Source organism: Ambystoma mexicanum, chromosome 4q, assembly GCF_040938575.1.
Source record: "Ambystoma mexicanum isolate Mex_15411 chromosome 4q, UKY_AmexF1_1, whole genome shotgun sequence".
In the NCBI taxonomy this organism is placed as follows: domain Eukaryota; kingdom Metazoa; phylum Chordata; class Amphibia; order Caudata; family Ambystomatidae; genus Ambystoma; species Ambystoma mexicanum.
Window position 1 is genome coordinate 728,070,300 of NC_090928.1, and position 22,040 is coordinate 728,092,339.

Below are 22,040 nucleotides of genomic sequence, written 5' to 3' on the forward strand. Positions count from 1 at the left end.
AAGATCCCCACCTGTGGCAGTGTCGGCGGCCCCTGGTGAGGCAGTCCCGGGTGAGAGTGGACTCATTATTTGTGCGGCATCCTCTAGGTGGCTGATTCTTCGTAGGGTTCCTTTATAGGTGAATTGTAACGCTGTTGGGAAGAGCCATCTGTAGCGGACCTGTTGGGCCTGGAGGAAGAGAGCCAGTGGTCGTAGAGCTCTTCTTTTTTGCAGTGTGATGAGGGAAAGGACTTGATAGATTTGGAGTGGGGAGCCCTGAAAGGTTACTCCGTCCCCGGAGCGTGAGATAGATGAAATGGCCTCCTTGGTGGTAAAAAAGTGCACTCTGGTGATGACATCGGGAGGAGAGTCTGATTCCACTCCGCGGCATGGGTGTAGCCTGTGGGTGCGGTCTAATAGGAGTTGGGCCTTGTCCAAGTCTGGGAGTAGGCCCTGGAAGAGATCCCCAACATATTCCCTCAGATTTTGATCCAGGACCGAGTCAGGAATGCCTCAAATTCCTAGGTTGTTGCACCTGGCTCGATTTTCAAGGTCCTCCTGTTTGAATTCCAGGATTTCACATCTGCCCTGTAGGGCCCTGATAAAGTGTTGGATTCCGTCTATAGCTGTGGTATGATCTTGAGCCTGGTCCTCAACCTCCCCCAACCTTTGTTCTGCCTCTGTTACTCTATGGTCTGTATGTTCTAGTTTCGTTGAGAGCTCGGTCATGCAGGACCTAAATTCAGCTTTGATGTCGGCCATAAAGGCTAATAGGTCGCTTCTGGTTGCGAGGGTCTCTTTGCCTTCCTGGACCGCCTGTGGTATGGAAGTGGGAGGGTCTTGTTTCTTCCCCAAAAGCATAGTGGCAATATCTGTCGCCAACAGCATAGTAGCAATATCTGTATTCTTCATGGGTTTAAGTTGCTTAGACATGGTGTTCCTACTCTGGGTAGGGCAACGGGGAACGGGGAGTCGCTGGGTGGGCCGGGCGCCCCAGGAGTGGTATCCCTGGGAGCCCGACGATTTATGAGCTGGAGTTAAGTGTGAGCAGGCGAGGGGCCCACCCGTGTTTTTAAGGGTAAAGGAGAGGTTCCCCATATACTGTGGGCTGTAGTGGGTCAGCGGGAGTTCCAGGGTATCCTGCTTGTAGACGCTGGGATTCCAGAGGGCTGTATTTGGGTCCCTGAGGCAAAGGAGGTGGGGGGGGGGAGATCCCCTCTTCTGGGGTTTTAAAGCGACCGGGAATGTCCACAGCGGGGGGAGGGGAGCACTGTCGCTGAGTGGCCCGGGGCGCCCCTAGGGTGATGTTGGGTGCCTCAGGCGGCTTGATGAGGTTGTAGAGCCTGGAGTAGATCGGCACCTCAGCGCCCTCCAGCCAGGACAGGGCGCTCCTGCGGGGACGCTTATGTGTTGTGTTACAGGCCCCATGGGGCCCCCACTCACCCTCACCAGGGCTCGAGGGTTGTGTTCCTCTCCCAAGGGCGATGAAGGCGATAGGAAAGGGCTATCCCTGTCCGGCGCCAGACGGTCAATCGATGGCACCTCGGCACAGGGGGGCGATGAGTTGCTGAGTGGGCCTGGGCGCCCCAGGAATAGATGGGAAGTGCATAGGACCCAGAAGGGTCAGTTTTGCAGGGGGGGCTGCTGGCCTTACACTAAGCTTGGGATGTTCGCCCCACAGGAGTCCAGGGTGCAGACAGGCCCGGGCCTCAGGCAGGGAGGCAGGGAGATCCCAAGTGGGGCTTTCACTAGGCTCTCGCAGTGTTCACTGGTCCTTACTAGCTGTCATCTCCATTCTTCACCGGGCTTTCATTGGGGCTTGGAGCATGGAGCTACGTGCTCCCCACGGCCACAGGAGAGGTGCGTGACGGAGCGACGAGCTGGGCCGTGCTGGATGGAGTCCAGACCCAAAGCCCGTGAGCCGCTGCCGCCGCCAACCAGAGCGAGTCCATGGATTGAGGTGGGCCGGCCCCGCGTATGGATCCGGCCACCCTGTGCAAGGATCGGGAGCCACAGAGCCCCAGGTGCAGCAGTCTGGAGGATGTCAGGCGGGGCGGGCGGCAGGCAGGCAGGCAGGCAAGTGGGGAGCCGGGCAGCCCACCCTCAGGGTGCGTCACGCTGGGCCGCCACGCTCAGTTGTTGTCGCTCACCATGCAGCGGGCGGGGGCAGCGCCTCCACGAGTCCCATGTCCGCTGTCCGGGGGCACCAGAGCCACTCCAGTTTTGCGACTGGGAGTGCTCCGTGGTGTTGCTGGGTCCTGGGGTCACCGCCCCTCACTCGTCCTCCGCGTCCTCTCTGCTCCTCCTCTCCCCGCCAAGGCGCCCATCCGCCATCTTGGAGTCACCGATGCCAGCGGGCCATTGTTTCCGTCACCAGTTCAGCGGCTCAGGAGGAGCAGCGGTAACATATTTTAGCACTAGCTGTGCTTGGAGCGTTCCGGGTTCAGCAGCCAAGATATCCGACGGTTTAGGATACAGGGACCTTCTGATTTCTTGCACGGCAGCGGGCTCCCCACGGAGGCCGTTAAAAGAGCGACAACATCGATGGCGCTCTTGGCCACGTCCCCCAGATAGATAACTTTGATTTAATTCCTTATCTGTCCAACAACAAGAAGACCTAAAAGATGTAGTGGACTTGTTTCCCGATATATTCTCAGAAAAACCAGGAAGAGTAAAACGCACTCACCACTATATTAGAACACCTAAAGATAAAGTTGTACATTTAAAACCTTACAGACTTCCAGAAGCCCGTAAACAGATAGTGATTGAGGAAGTCAACAAAACGTCAAAAGCCAATATTATCGAGCCTTCTTCAAGCCCTTGGTCCTCTCCTATGGTGTTGGTTACTAAACCTGACCGTTCCTGGCGATTCTGCATAGACTTCCGTCAAGTAAATGCTATTTCGTACTTCGATGCCTATCGCATGCCATGCATCGATGACCTAATTGATATACTCGAAGCAGCCACCTATCTATCTACCCTAGATCTAACAAAAGGGTTTTGGCAAGTTCCTGTATATGGGCCAGAAAAGGAAAAAAAAACGCGTTTTCAACTCCTCTAGGACTGTTTGAATTAAAAGTCCTTCCTTTTGGCTTACACGGGGCACATGCCACTTCTCAACGCCTCTTGGATCAAATCCTACAATCTTATTCCGATTTCTGTGCAGCTTATATTGACGATATAGTCATTTAAAGTAAGACTTGGGAGGGCCATCTTTTCCATCTTTATACCATCATGAAAGTTCCCAGAAACGCTGGCCTAACTGCTAATCCAGCTTAGTGCAGACTGGCCCGGTCAGCCGTAAAATACCTTGCCTTCTAAGTGGGAAAATGGAAGATTCAACCCAAACATGAGAAGGTAAAAGCTGTTTTAGATACACCAACAGCCAGACCGCACGATGAAACAGGTATCGAAACACTGCAGTTCAAAAGGAGGAGAAGGCGGCGAGAATCGAGAGGGTGGCGAGGAGAGAAGCGACCTTGCCTTTTCCTTCCCAGACCCGTAAAGCCTCCGCACAAGGAATCGTAAGACTGCAAACAATAGCCAGCGTCTGTTGCAGCAGATGTCAACGGTACAAGGAGAATGTCTTCACTGATAAGTAGGACAGAGAGAGATGCCTGCTACCGTGGTACCGACCATGACTTCAGATACAAGAAAGCCAAGTGGTTCATCAGAGCCGGTGAGTCGAGGGTAGAGCCAATAAGAAACCGAACTTTGTTGAATGAAAGTCGCAGTGTGGCAAAATAAGGGAAGTTGAAAGAACTGTTAACATTAAGGGAAAACCAGCTGCAGACGGGTCTGAAACCACGTGGGTGCTTACTCGAGAGACTCAGGTTGATCTCACTTTTTCTAACCTGCACAGCCGACGCGCGAGGACCACAGCATTCACATGAATAGGTGGGATTTAACCCGTGATTGTCTATATGGTGGGTCTACTTGACACATGCCAATAATGAACACGTCCATGATGATTAGAACATGGGACAAGAATATAAGCCCTATTTTGTTTTGAAAAAGGCTTGTGAGCAGCCGAAACATGTGTAAACCCAAGGGCACCACATAATTTGTTTCACCTCTGTTTTTCTTGAATACAAATAACTTGGCAACAAATCAATTGAGTGTGGCGCAGTTAATGTGTGGGAACACCATCTTTTAATTAAGGGAGAACCAGCTGGTCATACAGGGGTCTAGCAAAATCCTCTGTACAGTCGAAGGTCTTTGACCGACAAACCGTTGGGAAGCCAAGGTAGATAAATCCAAAAAAGTGAGAAAGCAAAAGAAACATTGAGTTGATACGAGTTTACCAGACACAGGGAAGTCCACAGTGAATTGTATAAAAAGACATTCAAACTCTTGAGTGCAACAGTTGAGATCATTTGGAAAAAGCTGTAGTGAACCCGATGGAGGGAGGCTAACCTTCGAGAGGGGTCTGAGCAGAACATTCAGCCCACCTCCTATGGATCATACTATGACTACAGAGTTCTCTCTCCAAGGATGGGGTGCTACCCTGGGGACACATTCAGTACACAGTCTCTGGTCCAAGACCGACCAACAAAACTACTTCAACTAGCTGGAAATGATGACCATTTGGCTCGCACTCAAGGAATTCCTCCTATTAATCAGGAGCAGTGCAGGGGGTGCTGTTGTGTGGCTTACACAATGGCCACTGCCTGAGAGGATCCGGCGACAGCGTCGTAATCCTTAACAAAATCCTTCACTCTGCGGCCCCGTTCACCCTCCGGAGCCAGTATGCATAAGTATGAAACTTAGGGGCAGCTTTTGAGTCAATCATCACTCCCGACCGAGCACACCGTGAGCTAAACGGGGCGCTGTCCCGCGACGGCCTCATCGTGGCCCCTGAGGATGAGACAGGGGAGGGGTGGCCTCACAGCGCCTGAGTTCAAGTTGTGATCTGTGGCTAAGCCCCACCACGACGACTGTCTGTGCCAACGGGAGCCTTGATCCTTGGCAGGAAAAGCAAACTAAGGGGCGACTCCTTGGGCCGCTTCTTGAGGCACTGCTGTCTACTTAGTGCCCCGGCAACAACATCAAAGAACCGGAGCTCGGGCGGAGTCACTCCGGATCCGGGCGGAGTCACTCCGGATCCCGCCTGGAGTGAAATCAACCTACACATTCCATGCGCGGTGCTCCATACATCAGAGGGAGACCTTGCTGCAGACAGGTCACGACACGCAACCTTCGAGATCACCATGGGATGGATCATCCTTCCGGCGAGTGTTTGGGACAATCCACTTGCACCACCCCAACAGTGGGCCACATTGCAGCATTGAAACGCGGCTGAAACCAGATCCCCACAACAGGGACGCAACCGCCGAGTACAACCGCATTACACCTGGCCTCCAAGTGTGATCGCAAAGAGCTCTCCACTTTGTATGGTGGGAACCATCTGGACTACGACGCATATCCCCTGTGCCTCCAAACTCAGAGGAGAGCCTGCACACTGCCCACGGCATCCTGAGGTGGAGATATGCCCACTGCACACACCGGAGCCGTTGGCGTCCAGGAAAGGCATTGCAGTATGTTTGCACCCTCTGGGGGTGAGAGCCTCTCGGATAAAGCGGACAACACCCGCCATAAACCCCCCCAAGCCTGGGCTCTCCAGTCCGTACCCAGGTGCGCTGGTGTCTCTTCAGGGCCCCGGCAACGTCATCCCGGAGTGGGAACACAGGCGGAGCGCCTCCTAGAACTCGCCGGAAGCCGCACCAGCCTACGTGACCCATACGAGGCGACCCACACCCTGCAGTAGGCAGTCCACGAAATGTGATCTGCGGGATAGTCGGGGAATGGAGCAACCTCCCGGCGACCGCAGTGCAGCATTCAACTGCGGCTGAATCCACATCCCTACTTTGGGGACGCAGCCATCGAGAACACCCACATTACACCTGGAGTCTAAGTACGCCTGCAAACAGCTTTTTACTCCGTTTGGTGGGAACCACCTGGACAAAACTGCACAACTCCTGTGCCACTGTGCCCTGGGGTGATCCCGCGCACTGTGCACCGCATCCTAGGTGGAAACACGCCTGCTAAACATACCGGAGCCGGCGGCGACTGGGAAGGGCTTCACAGCATGGCTACACACAGCGATGAGGAGGGCCACGAGTGCTAAACGGGTAACACCCGCCACAAACTCCAATCAACCCAGAACATAAGAAACGCATTCCAGTACAAAATGGGTGCAGAGAAATGCCTCCAATACTGAGTCCAAAGTGTACATGACTACTTCCTCAGAGCTACAAAATGCAGACCGGGGAAAGCACCGGACAACCAGGCAACCAAGACCCAGTCACTGCCGTAACTCAATCCCTACTTTCCAGATCTCCCAAGCAATTCTTACAGGCCCCTGCATAATCGAAGGACAACGTAAAGCTGACCTGGTGAGGGTCCTGCCCCTGAAACAGGGGACACTGAGCGAGTGGGGCTGCAACCTAATCAGCGGGGATGGACCCATAGGGCCTCCCCTGAATCTGCTGCACGACTTTCTCTAACGAGACTACGCAACAGGTGAGGAGACACCTGGGGAACCACAAGCATAGGGGATGCCCCAGCCTGCCCAGCGCACCTTAGTCGAGTAAGGCTATCGACCGCACCCAGGCCGAGGGATCCTCCCCTCCTACTCCATCATCAGATTACAACCAAGTAGTACCCAGGGTGGCGGCAAGTGCGGCATAGTCGAGCCCCAACCTAGGGTATAGGGGACTGGGCCTGTAAGAGGATTCAATTCAACACTACAGCTAAGTCAATGCCTAGTCTGGGATACTGAATGGAAACCCTTATGGATATATCTTTACGTCCAGTTCATGCGTTCTGGATGACTACCCCTATATAACACCCCTCTCTTGGAATCCCACTGAGCCACGAAGTAGTTCTGTTTTGCAAGTTTAAACGGTTTATTTGATAATTTAAATCATATATATATATCACACTTTATAATAAATTAATAATTGAATCGCACACTTAATCTGAGCAGTAATCAATAATGGATAGTCCGGCACTAGCACACTTCTTTATAATCAATGATGAGTGGTTATAGGATGGATACGATAGCAACAATACTTTTATGGTTTCAAATGGATGCAATGTGGAATGAAATGCAGTACAGAAATTAACTTGATAGGATTTCAGCAAAAGACAATGTAATCACTTTCTTGGACAATTCACCCCCCCCCCTTTTATGCACTGTAAGGAGATGAAGATGACACAGTTCTTAGGAATGCAATCAAATAGAATTCAGTTCGATTCCCCCCAGCAGCTTATACAACAGATAGGAGTTTTGAAACACAGGCAAAATGCTTTGAATATGGTGACAATTAAGTGAAAAATATGCTAAAATGCTTTTAATTCCCTCTAGAGGTTCAGGGTGAGTGGTATCTAGTTAATATTAGTCCAGGCTCACTCTAGCAATGATTCAGGGATGGTTCTTAAGAGGCAAACACATTTTTAGCAAGGAAAGCAAGGAAGCTGCTGTTTTCACACGTGGCTGGATTTTTAACCAAATCGCAAATCGCGGTAAAATTCGCGAGTGCGAGAATCGTGATTACGGCAAAAGTATGAGGAGTAGGCCTGTTGAAAAGGTGAGATTCTAAGCTTTCAGAGGAAAGTTAAACCAAGTTCCTAGCCCAAACGGTTCCAGAGATACAAACGATTAAATAAAGGTAGTTTTTCGGATTTGAAATTTTAAAAGTTCAAAGCGACAGGTTACAGCTTGCAGGTAGAAAATGACAGGTGACAGCTTTGCAAATGACAGGTGACAACTAGGAGGCAGTTCTACTTAGATTAAAATAGTTTGGATTATATTATTTTAACTAAGAGATTGGTTCTGCACAGTTCTGCTAGGTACTCACACTATATTTAGAAATAGGCCTCGCCACGGATCTGGTCAACAGGTTTTGGACTGGACTCCAGTTCAGCTCTCTGGTTCTGCGAACAGCGGTCTGGGTCAGCTCTGGATCTCTGGCCTCTGGTTCTGGATACTGCTCTGCTTTCTCTGGGTACAGCACTGCTTCTGGATCTTTCTGCACAGCTTTCTCTGGATACAACACTGCTTTCTGGCAAATGGCAAGAGTTCTTGCAAAGAATTCAAACAGCTCGCCTGGCTGTGAATAGTGGCAATGATTTGAGGCCTGCTAAAGAGGGATTTAGCTTGTAGTTGACCTCTCTGCTACAAATTCTGAAGTAAAGTCTTGGTCTCTGAAGGTGGATAGATTGGAGTCTCTGTGTTGGCTCTCTGGAGGTTGATGGAGGATGGATTTTCCCGGCAGAGCGTCCCGCAGCAGATGGAATAGCATGTCTCTATCTGTCCTGACTGTCTGCTTTTATGTGTTTTGAAAGTGGGTGGAGAGGCTAGCTTTCTAGGCCCTACCCCTCTCCACTTGTCATTGGCCACTTCCTCCTCTTCCCCTTGATTGGGGGAATGAAATGAAGTGTCATCATGATGAGGTCTGTTTATGATACAGAGAACCCACCCCTGTCAACTTTACACACAATCTATATCTGATCCGAATACATACTTCCCCGATAGACAGTTGTTTGGCATTGCATACACACATCATGCATTTACTGATGATAGCCTCTGTTCCAATTCTGTCGTTTCTAGGAGCTTGGGTTCAAAAATGGCAACATATTTCACTTTTTGGTCGGGTTACCAATATTGGATTTGTCCCCGCATTTACACAAATGTTCGCAAAGCATGTGGTCATTAGGTGGTGGAGTGTCAGATTTTTAACATACATACATTTAGAGTAATATCCTCTTTTCCGCTAAAAACCCCCCTGAACATACCACCGGGTCGTAACACGTCTTCAAATGTGCACAGAAAAATCACAAGAATAATGATATCACTTATAAAATTTTCACAAGTCTGCTCTATGAATGTTCCATCTTTTTAGATTTATGTTCTGGCCCCAAAGGGGTGTGGATTCCCCCAGCACAAGGTTGAATTTCTGGTTTTTCCAGTTCTGCCAAGCCAGCTTGCTCTCACAGGCAGTGCTCCTCCCCTTTCCTTCCAGGAGGAAGCCACTTTTACGACCCCCCATAATAAAACATTTGCCTGAGTCAGGACAGGGCTTTGTTCAATTTCCTGCAGAGCCCAGGTAATTCAATCAGAGAAGTGTCATATCCCTTTTGGTGGGAACAGCAAAAGGCAGCTAGGCCTGGGAACACAGCTGTTGTGCAAGTCTCAACTCCTGTCGGGGGTAGCTGGTGGGCAGAATTCAGTTTCATTAAGCCAGGTTTCAGATAAAATGTCACTTTTTGTTCCCCGGTTTAAGTCAAGACAATTTTTACATATGCAGCTAGAATGCTGATTCTAAGTTCAAAACTATGACATTTCAACAGTGACAAACTATGTGACACTCAAAAGTAGGTCACTCAGTTAATTTAAACATTTTCGATTTTTGGTAGTTTTAAATCCAGTTTCAGTTAGGCTGCTGCAGACCTGCAGAGCTCAGCCAGTCTTGTTATGAACATTCAAGTCACTTCAGAATATAACTTTACATTGTATCCACCTCTCAGTAAGTCTTTCTTTGGCCTGCTTTGGGTTCATTTATTCAGTTTTACACAAAAGTCTGGTGGTTTTAAAACGCCGGCTTTCTGATAGTGGTGAGTACTGGTAATGCAACCATTTTTGTGATTTAAGAAAATGAATTCCCCACAGTTCTAGGTTGCTTTTGGCAATCAGCATTGCCATTCCCAATGGTTTCAGGCTACTGTGTGGGTAGTCCAATGGTGGTTTTGGGCAGTGCCCTTCTGTGCCCATAACATCGGCAAAAATGGGTGGCAGCCTATTCTTCATGCATTTCCCTGGGCATTTTCTGGGAAGCTCTGGTCATCATGATGTTTTCAATGCCAGTACTGCACAGTTTTTGTGGTAGGGCTCGGATGCATGGGTAAAAACATCCCACAGGCCCTGCCCATTTAAGACAGCGCAATTAGCGGAATAATCCTGCTACAACAGGCAGTTATTAACTGGCACTCATATAAACTTGCGACAAGGCACATAAGTTCAAAAGAAAACACAGCTTGGAGAAGCAACACACTGGGCAATTGAATAGTGGCAGAAGAACGAAAGACCCAAGACCCCGACCCATAGGGATAGACCAGCTGTAATCATCCTGCACAGCACGCCGTACTGCTGTACACTATCACTGCACTGAGTGTCCCTGGGCACGAACGGCAGCGCCCCCGAGATGGATTATCCTGCAGACAGCTCTACCATGGTCAACCCCAAGAAACAGGCCAAGATGGACCAATTTGCACGAGCAGATCAGCCTCACTGCCGCTGTCTCCAGTCCTAAGCCAACCACCGTCCCAGATAGATGAAGCAGCCCTGAACCAAACTTTGTTACCTCTAAAGAGCAACACTGATAACCTGGGGGCAAAGATAGATGCCCTGACATGCAAGGTGAACATCTCAGCCATACAAATCGACAAGTTATGCGGACGCATGTCAGAAGCCGAACATCGGATAAGAGATGGCGAGGACAAAGTGGCCATTCTGCAACGGGAAATGTCTGACCTGCATCAAGCCGTTAAGAAAGTAATGGCCCAAAATGAAGACCTGGAAGGGCGATCCAGACGGAATAACATTCGGATCCTAGGCATACCGGAGTCAACCTCGATCGACAATGTGGAGAAGTTCACAGAGACTCTACTGGTGGAAATCCTAGGCAACCCTCTGCTTACCTCAATGTTTATGGTGGAACGGGCACACCGACCGCTAGCCGCAAAACCACCCGAGGCACCCCTGAGTGCCAGATCATAGCCAAGATCTTCAGCTACAGGGACCGTGACATTATTCTCCGCTCTGCCAGAGAGAAGGGGGAACTACGATGGGGATCCTCCATTATCCGATTGTTCCTGGACTTCAGCCTCACGGTTCAGGACCAGCGTAAAATGTTCCAAACTGCCAAGAACACCCTGTGCAGAAAAGGTATTCAATATACAATGCTGTACCCAGCCAACCTTTGAGTTCAACACAATGGCCCTCATTACAAGTCAGGCGTTAAGGGTTTAACAGCGTCGTCGGCGCCGTTAACCCTTAACGTCTGATTCACACTTTAACGCCTGCTTTTTGCAGGCGTTAAAGTCCAAGGCGCTAAGTGACCTTGGTGCTAATTACAGCACCGTAATTTACGGTGCCGTAATTAGCGCCTTCCCCATCCCCATTATGCCCTATGGGGCAAAAATGGGAATGGGGAAGGGCAAATGGTGAATGGGGAATTACCGCCCCACTCACCTTGGAATGGGGCGGTAATTCCGCCATCCACCATGGCAGAATCCGGCATGGACCATGGTGCTAATAGCACCATAGTCCACCGCCTGAGTTGTAATGAGGGCCAATGGGACTACTGGTTTTTTTACCTCTCCGGAAGCTGCAGATCGCTTTGCAACGAACCTCCTAGATCCTGGGGGTTCCCCAAGACGCTGTCCACATCACCTCTGAACAACCACAATATGGAGATTATCTTTGCTACACGACCCCGACTAATGTACGATGGTGGCTCCGGGGACCATGGATCGAGCACAGGAATGATACAAAGCGGCCGCAGACATTTGGAGAGAATTAGCCGCCCTTAACTGCGGGATTGTTACGTTATGTTACGTTAATGGGAGGAAGTTAGGGACAGGGGGAGGGATCGGGGGCCGGTAGCTTATTGTTTCTGGTGTGGGTGGGTACAGGGGGGTGACACGACATTGGCTGGTTTGTCCAATGTCAATAGTTGTTAAGATTACTAGAAGGGGATTGACGACTCGCACTTACTACAAAGGTCAAGCATGCTCTGCCAGAACTGATATCACATTACATGAGCATACATTTCAAACAACAACACCGACCGCCGAACCACCACAAGTAATATGGCTACACCCACAGTAAGAGAGAAGCTAGGGGGACTCTTTCGATAATGTCTTGAAACGTGAGGGGCCTTACCAACCAGAAGAAATCCTGCCTGATTGCAAACTATAGCAGAAACCACAGAGTAAATATATTTTGTCTACAAGAGACAGACCTGATCTGAGGCACCCCTCTTCACCGCGCTAGCGGGATGGGGCATCCATAGATATTACTTGTCCTACACAAGGCACTCCAGGGGGGTGGCTTTATACATCCATGGTACCCTGCAGTATAGACTACACGAACAGATTAAAGACGAGGAGGGAAGTTACATAAAACTAGCGGGGGAGCTACCCGGCACAAAAGTCATACTTATAAATGTATATGCACCCAGCACGGACACCCCAGAGTTCTTTCACCAATGCCAAACACATCCATAGGTTCCCAGGCTACGAGATTATATGGGTAGGCGATTTTAACTTGGCCCTCACACTGGAACTAGACAGATCTGTAACTTCACAGTAGACTCTCCCTCAAGCAGCTAAAACATGGTACTCTATCTCTAAATATCACGACCTATAGCGAGGGAAACACCCCGACATTAGAGAGTATAAGTTCTTCTCCGGGGTACACTGTAGCTCATCTAGGATCGATTACATAATAGCCACCACCCCCATTGTCAGGAAAGTAACAAAGGCAACCATTCTCCCCCAGGCCCTCTCCAACCACCCAGCTTGGGCCGTATCACAGACCTCCAAGCCCCCCCGGCGGACAGCTCAGGTGGTGGTTTAGAGCCACGGCCCTGGAGGATGTAGCATTTCGAGCTGAAATAAGCCAGTACATACCAACCTACTTCCAGGCTAACGAAGGGTCGGTACCTGACCAAGGCACGATATGGGAAGCCTTTAAAGTCTACATAAGGGGGTGTTGTATCTCAAAAGAGGGGGGGTGCGGAAAGCCCTACGTAGGCTCATGCGAGTACAGGAAGGCACTGTTCGGGAACTGGAGAACAAACCGGGTACCTTGGACATGCCCAAGCTCCACCGAGACCTGAGGGCACAGAAAGAAGAGCTCCTTCAGCTGGCGTCCAGGGAGGAGAGGTTCCTGGGTGAACTGATACTGGCAGCAAGATATGGGGAGGGGGACCGCCCAAGTAAAAGCCTGGCCTGGGCCATTAGCTCCTTCCCCATTCCCATTGAGCCCTATGGGGCAAAAATGGGAATGGGGAAGGGCCATGGAGAAAGGGGGAATTACCGCCCCGCCAACCTTGGAATGGGGTGGTAATTCCCCTTTTCTCCATGGTGGTACCGGTATGGTACCGGCGGCAAACATGGTGCTAATAGCACCATGGTTTACCGCATAACGTGTAATGAGGCCCAATATCTAGACGAGATCGCACTGGGCTGGCTGGCTCAGGACCAGGAGGGCTCTCTAAATGTCCGATAACTGAAGAGGAGATTCGCAAAACAATAAAATCACTCCCCAGCGACAAAGCCCCCGGCCTGGATGGAATAACAGCAGAGTTCTACAAGGCATATGTGGACTTTCTGATTCCCTAACTCATGGGTATGTACGAAAGCGCAATGTCAAGAGGTACCCTCCCGGAATCTACTAGATCAGCGTTAGTGACTGTCTAAAGCCCGGAAAGAGCCCCCGACAGTTGTCGTCATACAGGCCACTATCGCTGATACCGACAACAAAATTCTGGCTAAGATACTAACAGATCGCTTACTTCCACACATGCCGGCACTGGTTCTCCCAGATCAAGCTGGATTCATCCCCGGCCGTTCCACCCAGAATAACCTGAGACGCCTATTAACATTAATGCATAACGTGAATCCGGAGGTGCTGATGGTGATCGCGGCCTTCGACGCCGAGAAGGCCTTCGACTCCTTCGAGTGGCCCTTTCTCTTTGAGGTACTTCGGCAATCCGATTTCGGTCTAACATATATTCGCTAGGTTAGACTACTGTACACGACCCCAAGAGCAGCAAAATACACGAACGGCACGATCTCGGAGTATATCTACCCCACGCGCGGCACTCGCCAGGGCTGTCCCTTTTCCCTGATCCTATTCGCCCTTGCAATGGAGCCCTTATCCTGCCATATTTGTGGGATACACGCACACCGAGGGATTTGTGTACACACACATCTTACTACCATATCCTTATAAGCAGACGATATTCTTCTTTATGTAAAACACCCAAGGCAGAACTTAACCCCCATAACTCAAGAAGTCATCAGATTTGGAGAATTATCCGGACTCAGAATTAACTGGAATAAATCAGAGGTCCTCCCCCTGACCCTCGGAGTGCAGCAGATCGACGTGAGCGGCGACGCGACTTCTGCTGGTGCCCCCGGGGGATACACTACCTAGGCATCATCGTCTCCACAAAAGTGGACAAACTACATAAGGACAACTATATAAAAGCGCTGGAGGCCTTAGAACAGAAGGTAGAGTCTTGGATATTGCGCTCTATTTCCCAAGCCGTCCGTATAGCCCTAGCTAAGATGGTTATACTACCTAAATTACTATATATCTTTAATAATGTGCCAATATGGCCCCCCGCCCGCTACTGGGACCGCGTTAGGAAACTGATGATAAGGCTGGTGTCGGCTGGTGGGCAACCCAGGATAGCTTACGACACACTCGCAGACCCCTACGACCACGGTGGCTTGGAATACGCCGATATACATTTAGACTACCTGCCAGCTCAAGTACAATATATAGCAGGGTGGAACCCCCCCCTGGGCCTGACTCCCCGCACACTCTGTTGGTGAAAGCAGTCGCTAGCCCGGACAAACTAATAGATATGTTCTGGGGCAACAGAGGTACAGTTCCGAGAGGCGAGGTCCAACCCATAGCTGTGACATGCAAAGCCTGGGAGTGGGTAAATCTATTGCTAGGGACTGCTCCCTACTACCTCCCTGACCTACCGATATATTACATAGTTGGGGTCCCACTCACACTCGAAAGATCTTTCCTGGAGCATTTTCAAACACTGGGGGTACAGACCCTGGGAGACCTGGTGCAGGGCAGGCGCTTTGTGTAATGGGAAGAGCTACGATCAAGGGGTGACCACAACGCCGTGACTCTGCTCCTCTATTACAGACTCAGGGGATACTGAAGACCAAATGGCCCGACTTTCCACGGGCCCCAGCCCCTCACCCGGCCCAACAATACATGATTAAGCCTCTATCCACCAGAAAACTGGCTCAACCATTTATAAACTGATTAGATGTGGGTGAGGGGTGAAGAGACAATCATATAAGAATACATGGGAGGTCGCGCTGGGTGAACCACTGAGTGAGGATCAATAGAAACTTGTCTGTATGCAAACCCATCATTTATCTCTAATCTGTTGATGCAGACTGATTCATTACAAATTCATACATCAATTGTACTATTCGTCCCCTCAAACTGCGTAGGTTCTTCCAAGAGAGACCCCCCGCCTGCAATAGATGTGATTTAGAACTAGCAGACTTTTATCACATAGCCTGGGCGTGCCCACGCCTTAGGACTTTCTGGGAGAAGATTGAAGGGGCAATATCCGAAATGCTCTCCCCGACACGTGACTTCTCACTGGAACCTTGATCGAAGGAGGATCCTGCACCGAAAAGATACCGTTGGGAATGGCCTCAGGGATAGCCAGGTATTTGGTGGCAAGATCGCGGGGAAAGAGCAACCCCCCCACGTTTGCAAGATGGTTGAAGAGTATCACTGTGGGCCTCATTACGAGTTTGGAGGTAGCCATGCCGTTTTTACCGACATGGCTACGCCCAAACTCGGGTCCAGGTCCCGATAAATGGGAATTACCGGGCCATTCTGACCTTTGCGGGCCCGGGAATGCCCATTCGTGGCACCTGGACCCGGTATGTCCCCATTCCCATTTGAGCCCCCATAGGGCTTAATGGGAATGGGGAGGATGCTAACAACGGTCCCGTTGATAATGGGAATGTTGTTAGCATCCTGTTCTGCTAGCGGGTGCCGCTCTGCACATCTGGTCTGACCAGGCGTACAGGGCGGCCCTGCGAGCAGAACTCGTAATGTGGTGGTAGAGTGATAACGACGCCGGCAGCACTACCGGCGCCGTTATCACTCTACCGCCAGGGTCGTAATGAGGCCCTATGTGTGAACTAAGGGAAACCAGGTATGCATCAGCGCTCCCAACCACCAGTCGCCCATTTGATTATTGGCTTCCTTTTCGGCAATACCAATCGGATGCCGCTCAGGTAGCACAGTCCCCTGAGGCAACCCCACAATGTCGAAAATGGGTCGGGCGTGAGGATGCCCCGGTACGACTGGCTCGGTGAGATGAAGTACTAAAACGAGTAATTCAGCTTCCCATTTGGTGTGATACCAACAAATTCGTTGGATAAATGCATGTCCTTGGCCGGAAATACTGTGAGTCGGAGGGGGCGGGGGTGGTGTGTGAGGGAGGGGGGAGGTCTCAGAGTGGAACAAGTACGGGAACTGTTGGTTATTTGTTATTTGAAAATCAATAAAGAACGTTTTTTTTTAAAATCGGGAGCAGTGCAGTTTGCATTCAGACGGACAACTCTACCTGCTTGTATTACCTAAACAAGCAGGGGTGGGGCACCAGATCCCCGCCCCTATGCAGGCTGTCCCTCAGCATCTGGGAGTGGGCGATCGCGCAGGACATCTGGAACTCAGCAGTGCATTTGCTGGGAGAATCGAACCTCGAGGCGGACACACTCAGCTCCGACAATTACGAGTGGCAACTGAATGAGAGAGTCCTTCAAGAGATTTTCAGCAGGTGGGGTCACCTGGTCACAGACCTGTTTCTGACTGAGAGCAACCGAACTTGTCAGCAGTTCACATCCTGGGGGGGAACAGGGCACGGCTCCCTTGGGGATGTGGGCGTACGTATTTCCTCCTACCCCGCTCATCCACAAGGTTGTTTGGAAGATCAGACCGTTCTGGCAGCTGCATCTCATCCTCGTAGCGCTGCAGTGGCCCCCAGGTCATGGTTCTCATACCTTCAGCAGCTCTCAGTCCAACCAGAAGAGATCCTTCTCCCGCTATGCAAGGGCCTGCTCCTGGCACAGCAGGGGGGGGGGGCGATGCTTCACCGTGGTCCGAAGAGGCTGGCCCTAGCAGCCTGGTACCTGAGCAGGTGACTCTCCAACATCTCTGGCTGTCTCGAGAAAATCTAGAAATCATCCAGGGAGCCAGGAGTCAGGCTACTTGAAAGAAGTACAAGAGCAAATGAACCATTTTCTGCTTCTGGTCCAAGGGAAACGGAGTGCACCAGCTATCCTGCTTTCTGGACCAGGTGTCTTTCTCAGCGTATTTAGTCAGATCAGGGGTCCAGGTCGACACCTGCAGAACATACCTAGCTGGCATTGGCGCATACAGGAACTCGGACAGGTTTACCTCCTCCTCAGCCAATCCAGTAGTGAAGAGGCATCAAGCAGGGTTAACCAGTCTGTACCCTCCTGTTAGACACCTGCACCCAATCTGGGATCTTAACATTGGTCTGAGCGCACTCGTGCACATACCATTCGAGCCCATGGCCACAGTGGACATCAAATTGGTCACACTCAAAACAGCGCTACTAGTGGGGCTTACGTCAGCTCACAGAGTTAGCGAGATTCAGGCTCTGGTGGCTTCCGAGCCCTCTACTATGTTTCATCGGGACATGGTCTTGCTGCGCACTCACTCCAGGTGCCTACCAAAGGTGGTCTCCTCTTTCCACATTAACAGAGATTAGACTTTCCACTTTCTTCCCAAACTCCAAGGAAAACGCTGAGAAGGCTATCCACTGTTTAGACATCAGAAGAACTTTAAAATTCTATCTTGACAGAACCAAGGCCTTTCGCAAGACGGATGCCTTATTTGTCAAATTCGGTGGCTAAAGGCCTGGTCAGCAAGCATCCAAAGCTTCAATAGCCAGATGGGTGACGGATGCCATCCAGGAGGCATACAAGGCTCAGTGCAAAGAAGCACTAAGGGGCATTCACGCTCACGCCATCAGGGCCAAGGCAGCGGTTGTTACCTTCCAACGTCACGTATCGTGGCAAGTAATTAGCAGAGCGGTGACATGGGCCACTCCATCTGCCTTCCGAAAGCACTATTGTCTGGACACCAGTGCCAGGGCTGACACAGCAGTTGGCCAGGCTGTCCTCTGTAATCTTTTTGCATAGAGTATCAAGCTCTCCTCCCCTCAGTTGTAGTCACCCATACAGGATGGAGGAAAGGGAACAGGACGTAGGAGTAATTAAGTGTCACTCACCGGAGTGACCAATGTACTTCTAGTCCATAGTCCCCTTTCTTTGATACATCCCACCATCCTTCCCCCTAAAAAAAGAGCAGTGAGGTTGAGCAGTTCAATACAGCCGATGAAGGACGCCCATACAGGATGGAGGAAAGGGACAATGGACTGGGGTACGTTACTCACTCCGGTGAGTAGCACTTAATCTCTCGCCCAACTTCACTGGAACACAATGTCATAACCATCAAAGCCATCCCATCTGTGGATATCTTCAAAGCTCAGCTTAAACTTCACTTAAATGCTGAAGAGGAAAATCCCCTTGCCTGTTCTGCCATACTCCTGCTCTGACCCCACCATTTCCTCCAGTGATGCTTAAAAATGTATTTTTGTATTTTTAATTAGTACTCCTCTTTAGTTTTAAGCACTTGCCCGCTTCAGTTAATGTTACTTTTGTAAATTGCCTGTTTTCTTAAATACATTTTGTTTCTCTTTGTTTTGTTCCTGGTATACGTCTTGATTATTTTTTCATCCTCATATCCTGGCCCACTGCTTGTTCTCATCTTTATGCTATTGTATACGCACCCTTCATGGGAATGCTTCCGCCATCTGTACATATGTTATTGTAAGCAAATTTTTTATAGAAATTGATATCTCTTTACTTCAAATAAATCCTAATAGTTTCTAAATGATAATCGCCATGTCCTTCGTACCATAGTCTGCACTGTTCACATTGCCAGCAGCCCCAACTGCGGAGGTCTCATAATAATGTCTTTTCTATGATTATTGCCCAGGCTAAAAACGAAACAAAGTGTAAGAATAATATAATACCACAAGACCTTGAATTACCAACATGATTCAACATTGCCTGCTATGTGATTAGCAAAATACAAAATGTACATAGCCAGTACAGTGTCCATCAGTACACATTCACCCCTGAAGGCGTACTGAAAAATAGCCTCTGTGAGTGCATTGAAACAACGTGTGACTTCTAGAACAGTATATTCAAAAGGACTTTTCTGTTTTTTTGTAACTGATTTTCCCCTGACCCAGGCTTGTACAGGATGCCCGTATTTATTTAATATGAGAGACCATTGAAATGACTCTTAATTTCGATAGCAGTTATTTAGGTTTGGTTTTAATGCAGATCATTTTGTTTTTGGAGCAGAATGAGAATGGTTCCAGCGGGATATCTGAATATTTTGTTGGATGCACAAAAAATGGAAATGATAGCGTCCCGTCGGCTACAAAAAGGCAGAAAGGCATCCTAAGAGAAATGTATGTAGACCTAATTACTTTTTTGTACTTAATCATTACACTACTCCGTTTTTGAACGAATGATTGTGCAGTGATTTACAGTATTTAATAAATCGGGATAAAAACGATTGATCGCATTTACGTGCATGCTATTGTAAACAGAGAAGCCAATATAACTATTAAGAGTGATGGTTCCTTTTACGTCTTTTAGAGAAACAGCTATGTACACAACACAGTCTAAATCCCTTGTACATACTGCAGAAGCAGAACGAATCTGCAAAGGAACATGAACAATGGCCGAACATGTTATTGTTTGATGTTGTAGACTTTAAACCGTCCGTGTTCAACTTTTGGGCCACACTAGCCAGAAGGCCTACTTTAGAAACCTTTGCAGATGTACTTGTGTGATTAGAATGCACTCTTTAAAAAAATGTTTTAAACATTAATATTCTAACTTTCCTGCCGCCCCCCTGTGGTTCTTTCCTCTTCCCTTCGATGCGTTTTGGAAATTCAAGGCATTCCCTCACTGTTTCCCAAACGGTTTATGAGCAGGCTTGATTTCATCTGAGAAGTGATTGGAGTAACATTGGCGGCTCTCCTGGCAGGCCGCCCGTGGAGACCTAGCTCAGCCCGCTATACGAGGGCCTGAGTCGTCATGTCCTTTGACATCAGTGATTGGCTCTAGCAGGGGGCTGGTGGGAAGTCGGATCGGACAGGGTGCCTTCCGCAGTGCTTTAAGTGTTTTCCTTGCATAAAGGCACACGCAATATCTTTACAGTTGTTTCACAAGTAGACACGAGTCATCACATAATGAATACACATTACGAGCTGAAATAGAAATGTCCATTCTCATCGATCTCTGCACGTATTTTGTTTGTATTGCAGCATAAAGAAGACACAAATAAAGGACTGGAAGGTGACCAAACCTCTGGCCAACAAAATGCTTCTTGGGTCAGTGGATTTCAAAACTGATCATCGAAAAATTGAAGATCTGACCCCTGATGGGCTGCCTGAAGCGGAGCGTGGCAGCGCAGGACAACTCACGGGCTGCACTAAAACCGTTGACAGCATTTTGGCGCCTCCTCCACTGGGACCTGAAGGTGACATCAATCGGAGACAGGCAGGCGATGAGCCTCGACCCGGGGAGCGTGGGAAGCCCAAACTCCTTGTCAAGAAGCTTCTCAGTAGTTCTGAGCCCGAATTGCCGGACACAAAACGCAGTCGAGCTACTACACAACACAAGCGCAGGAGACATATCTCCGATGAAAATCCGGCCATGTGCAAGAAAGTAGCTTATGGAAGAGATGGCGGCAGCTTCTCTCTCAGAGATGTGCTTATAATACAGAAGAATAGTGATGAGCGTTCAGTGCAAACGTTAGACCCAAAGCTTTCCACACAATGTTGCCCAAAACCGGTATCTATAGAACACCTGGTACAGGGCCCCTTTTCTGAAAATAGGACAGGCCAGATAAGCCAAAACAAGCCAGTCTCGAGCAATGATAAATGTAGCTCAATTTGCAAATCCTCTCAGTTGGAAACATACTGCAGTCCCTCTGAAATACTTCCCCCAGAAACCACAAAAATGGTAGAAAATCATCCCAGGAAGTTGAAATTGCAGCGGAATAAAAGATAATCGAAATGTGTATTTGCTGTCGGCGTGTTTGCGGACGTCTCGGTATATAAAATATTGTTTTAAGTCACAATGTTCTTCTAGTATTATTGATGGGCAGTGAAGAAAGGGGAAATATATGGCATATAAAGGCCACTTATACTTACATTCAGGAACTTGGAATTGTAGCTGTAAGCTCTACAGTAAAGAGAGGCTGTATGTGAAGTTCTAAGCTTCCAGGTGCCCGTTAAAAGAGAAAATGAACATGTGGCATTCATAATAATATGTATTCGTTAAGTAGTTTGTAATAAGTAGTTTGTAATTCCTTTATCAGTGATGACTATGAATCTCTTTTTAACCAGAGTAGCTAAGCCTTTAGATTTGCCCTTAGCAGCTTGAAAAAACTTCACGGCATCTCAAGATCCGGCAGCTTTTCCTAAGCCACTTTGAGTGGTGTGAGGCAAACTTTCTAAGGCAAGGAATCATGCGGAGTACCTTCGCTCACCTTGGCAGTGTACATATTCCACCTCAACAGATGTAACAGACAGGTCGCGTATGCTGTAGCTTATTAGTGCTTAAATGAGAAGAATGTATTGTTATGTCCATAGATTTCAATTAGAATCTATTATGGAGCTTTTTCTTATTTTAAAAAGAAATTCTTTAGTGCAACTTCAAACAGAATCACAGAGGCTGTAAAATGAAAATGGTAGAATGAACGCTTCAACTCAGCTGATCAGTTTGGGAATCGGAACTTAATTGATAAGAGGAGTGTCTTCCTTCCTATGTGCATGTGACGGGCATTGATCGATGCTTGCCATTTTAAACTTAATAAAGAAATATTAAGTCTTTCTTCAAATGAAGTTCGTAATGTCACATACATTGTAAGTAGCGTTTCTTTTCTCATAATATCAGTGTTTTTAATATTTGTATGTGGTCGCACAAACATAATCTCATTTTGTTTAATTTTGTCTATTAAATAAAGTCAGTTGTTTGCTTGGGGGCGTGAAGACTTCATCTCATCTTTGTTATATTACAAAGCATCAGTATCGCAACGGCCTACATGCTTGGAGGGTAAAAAAAACAGCGTGACATAAGGGGCTGTCGATCTACCG

At 48.9% G+C, this 22,040-nt stretch overlaps 1 protein-coding gene across 3 annotated transcripts in view; it reads left to right on the forward strand.

The window, feature by feature from the left end:
* The window catches only part of SLX4IP (SLX4 interacting protein), a 1,704,175-nt gene that overhangs the window by 1,636,074 nt on the left and 46,061 nt on the right, over nt 1–22,040 (forward strand). For 2 of the 3 annotated variants that reach the window (XM_069608325.1, XM_069608326.1), the window contains exons 7-8: nt 19,231–19,340; nt 20,205–21,924. In XM_069608325.1, coding sequence (XP_069464426.1) covers nt 19,231–19,340; nt 20,205–20,952 — 858 coding nt within the window. In that variant the 3' untranslated portion in view covers nt 20,953–21,924. Of the gene's footprint in view, nt 1–19,230; nt 19,341–20,204; nt 21,925–22,040 lie in introns of those variants that run through there. The other variant, XM_069608327.1, reaches the window with a different exon arrangement.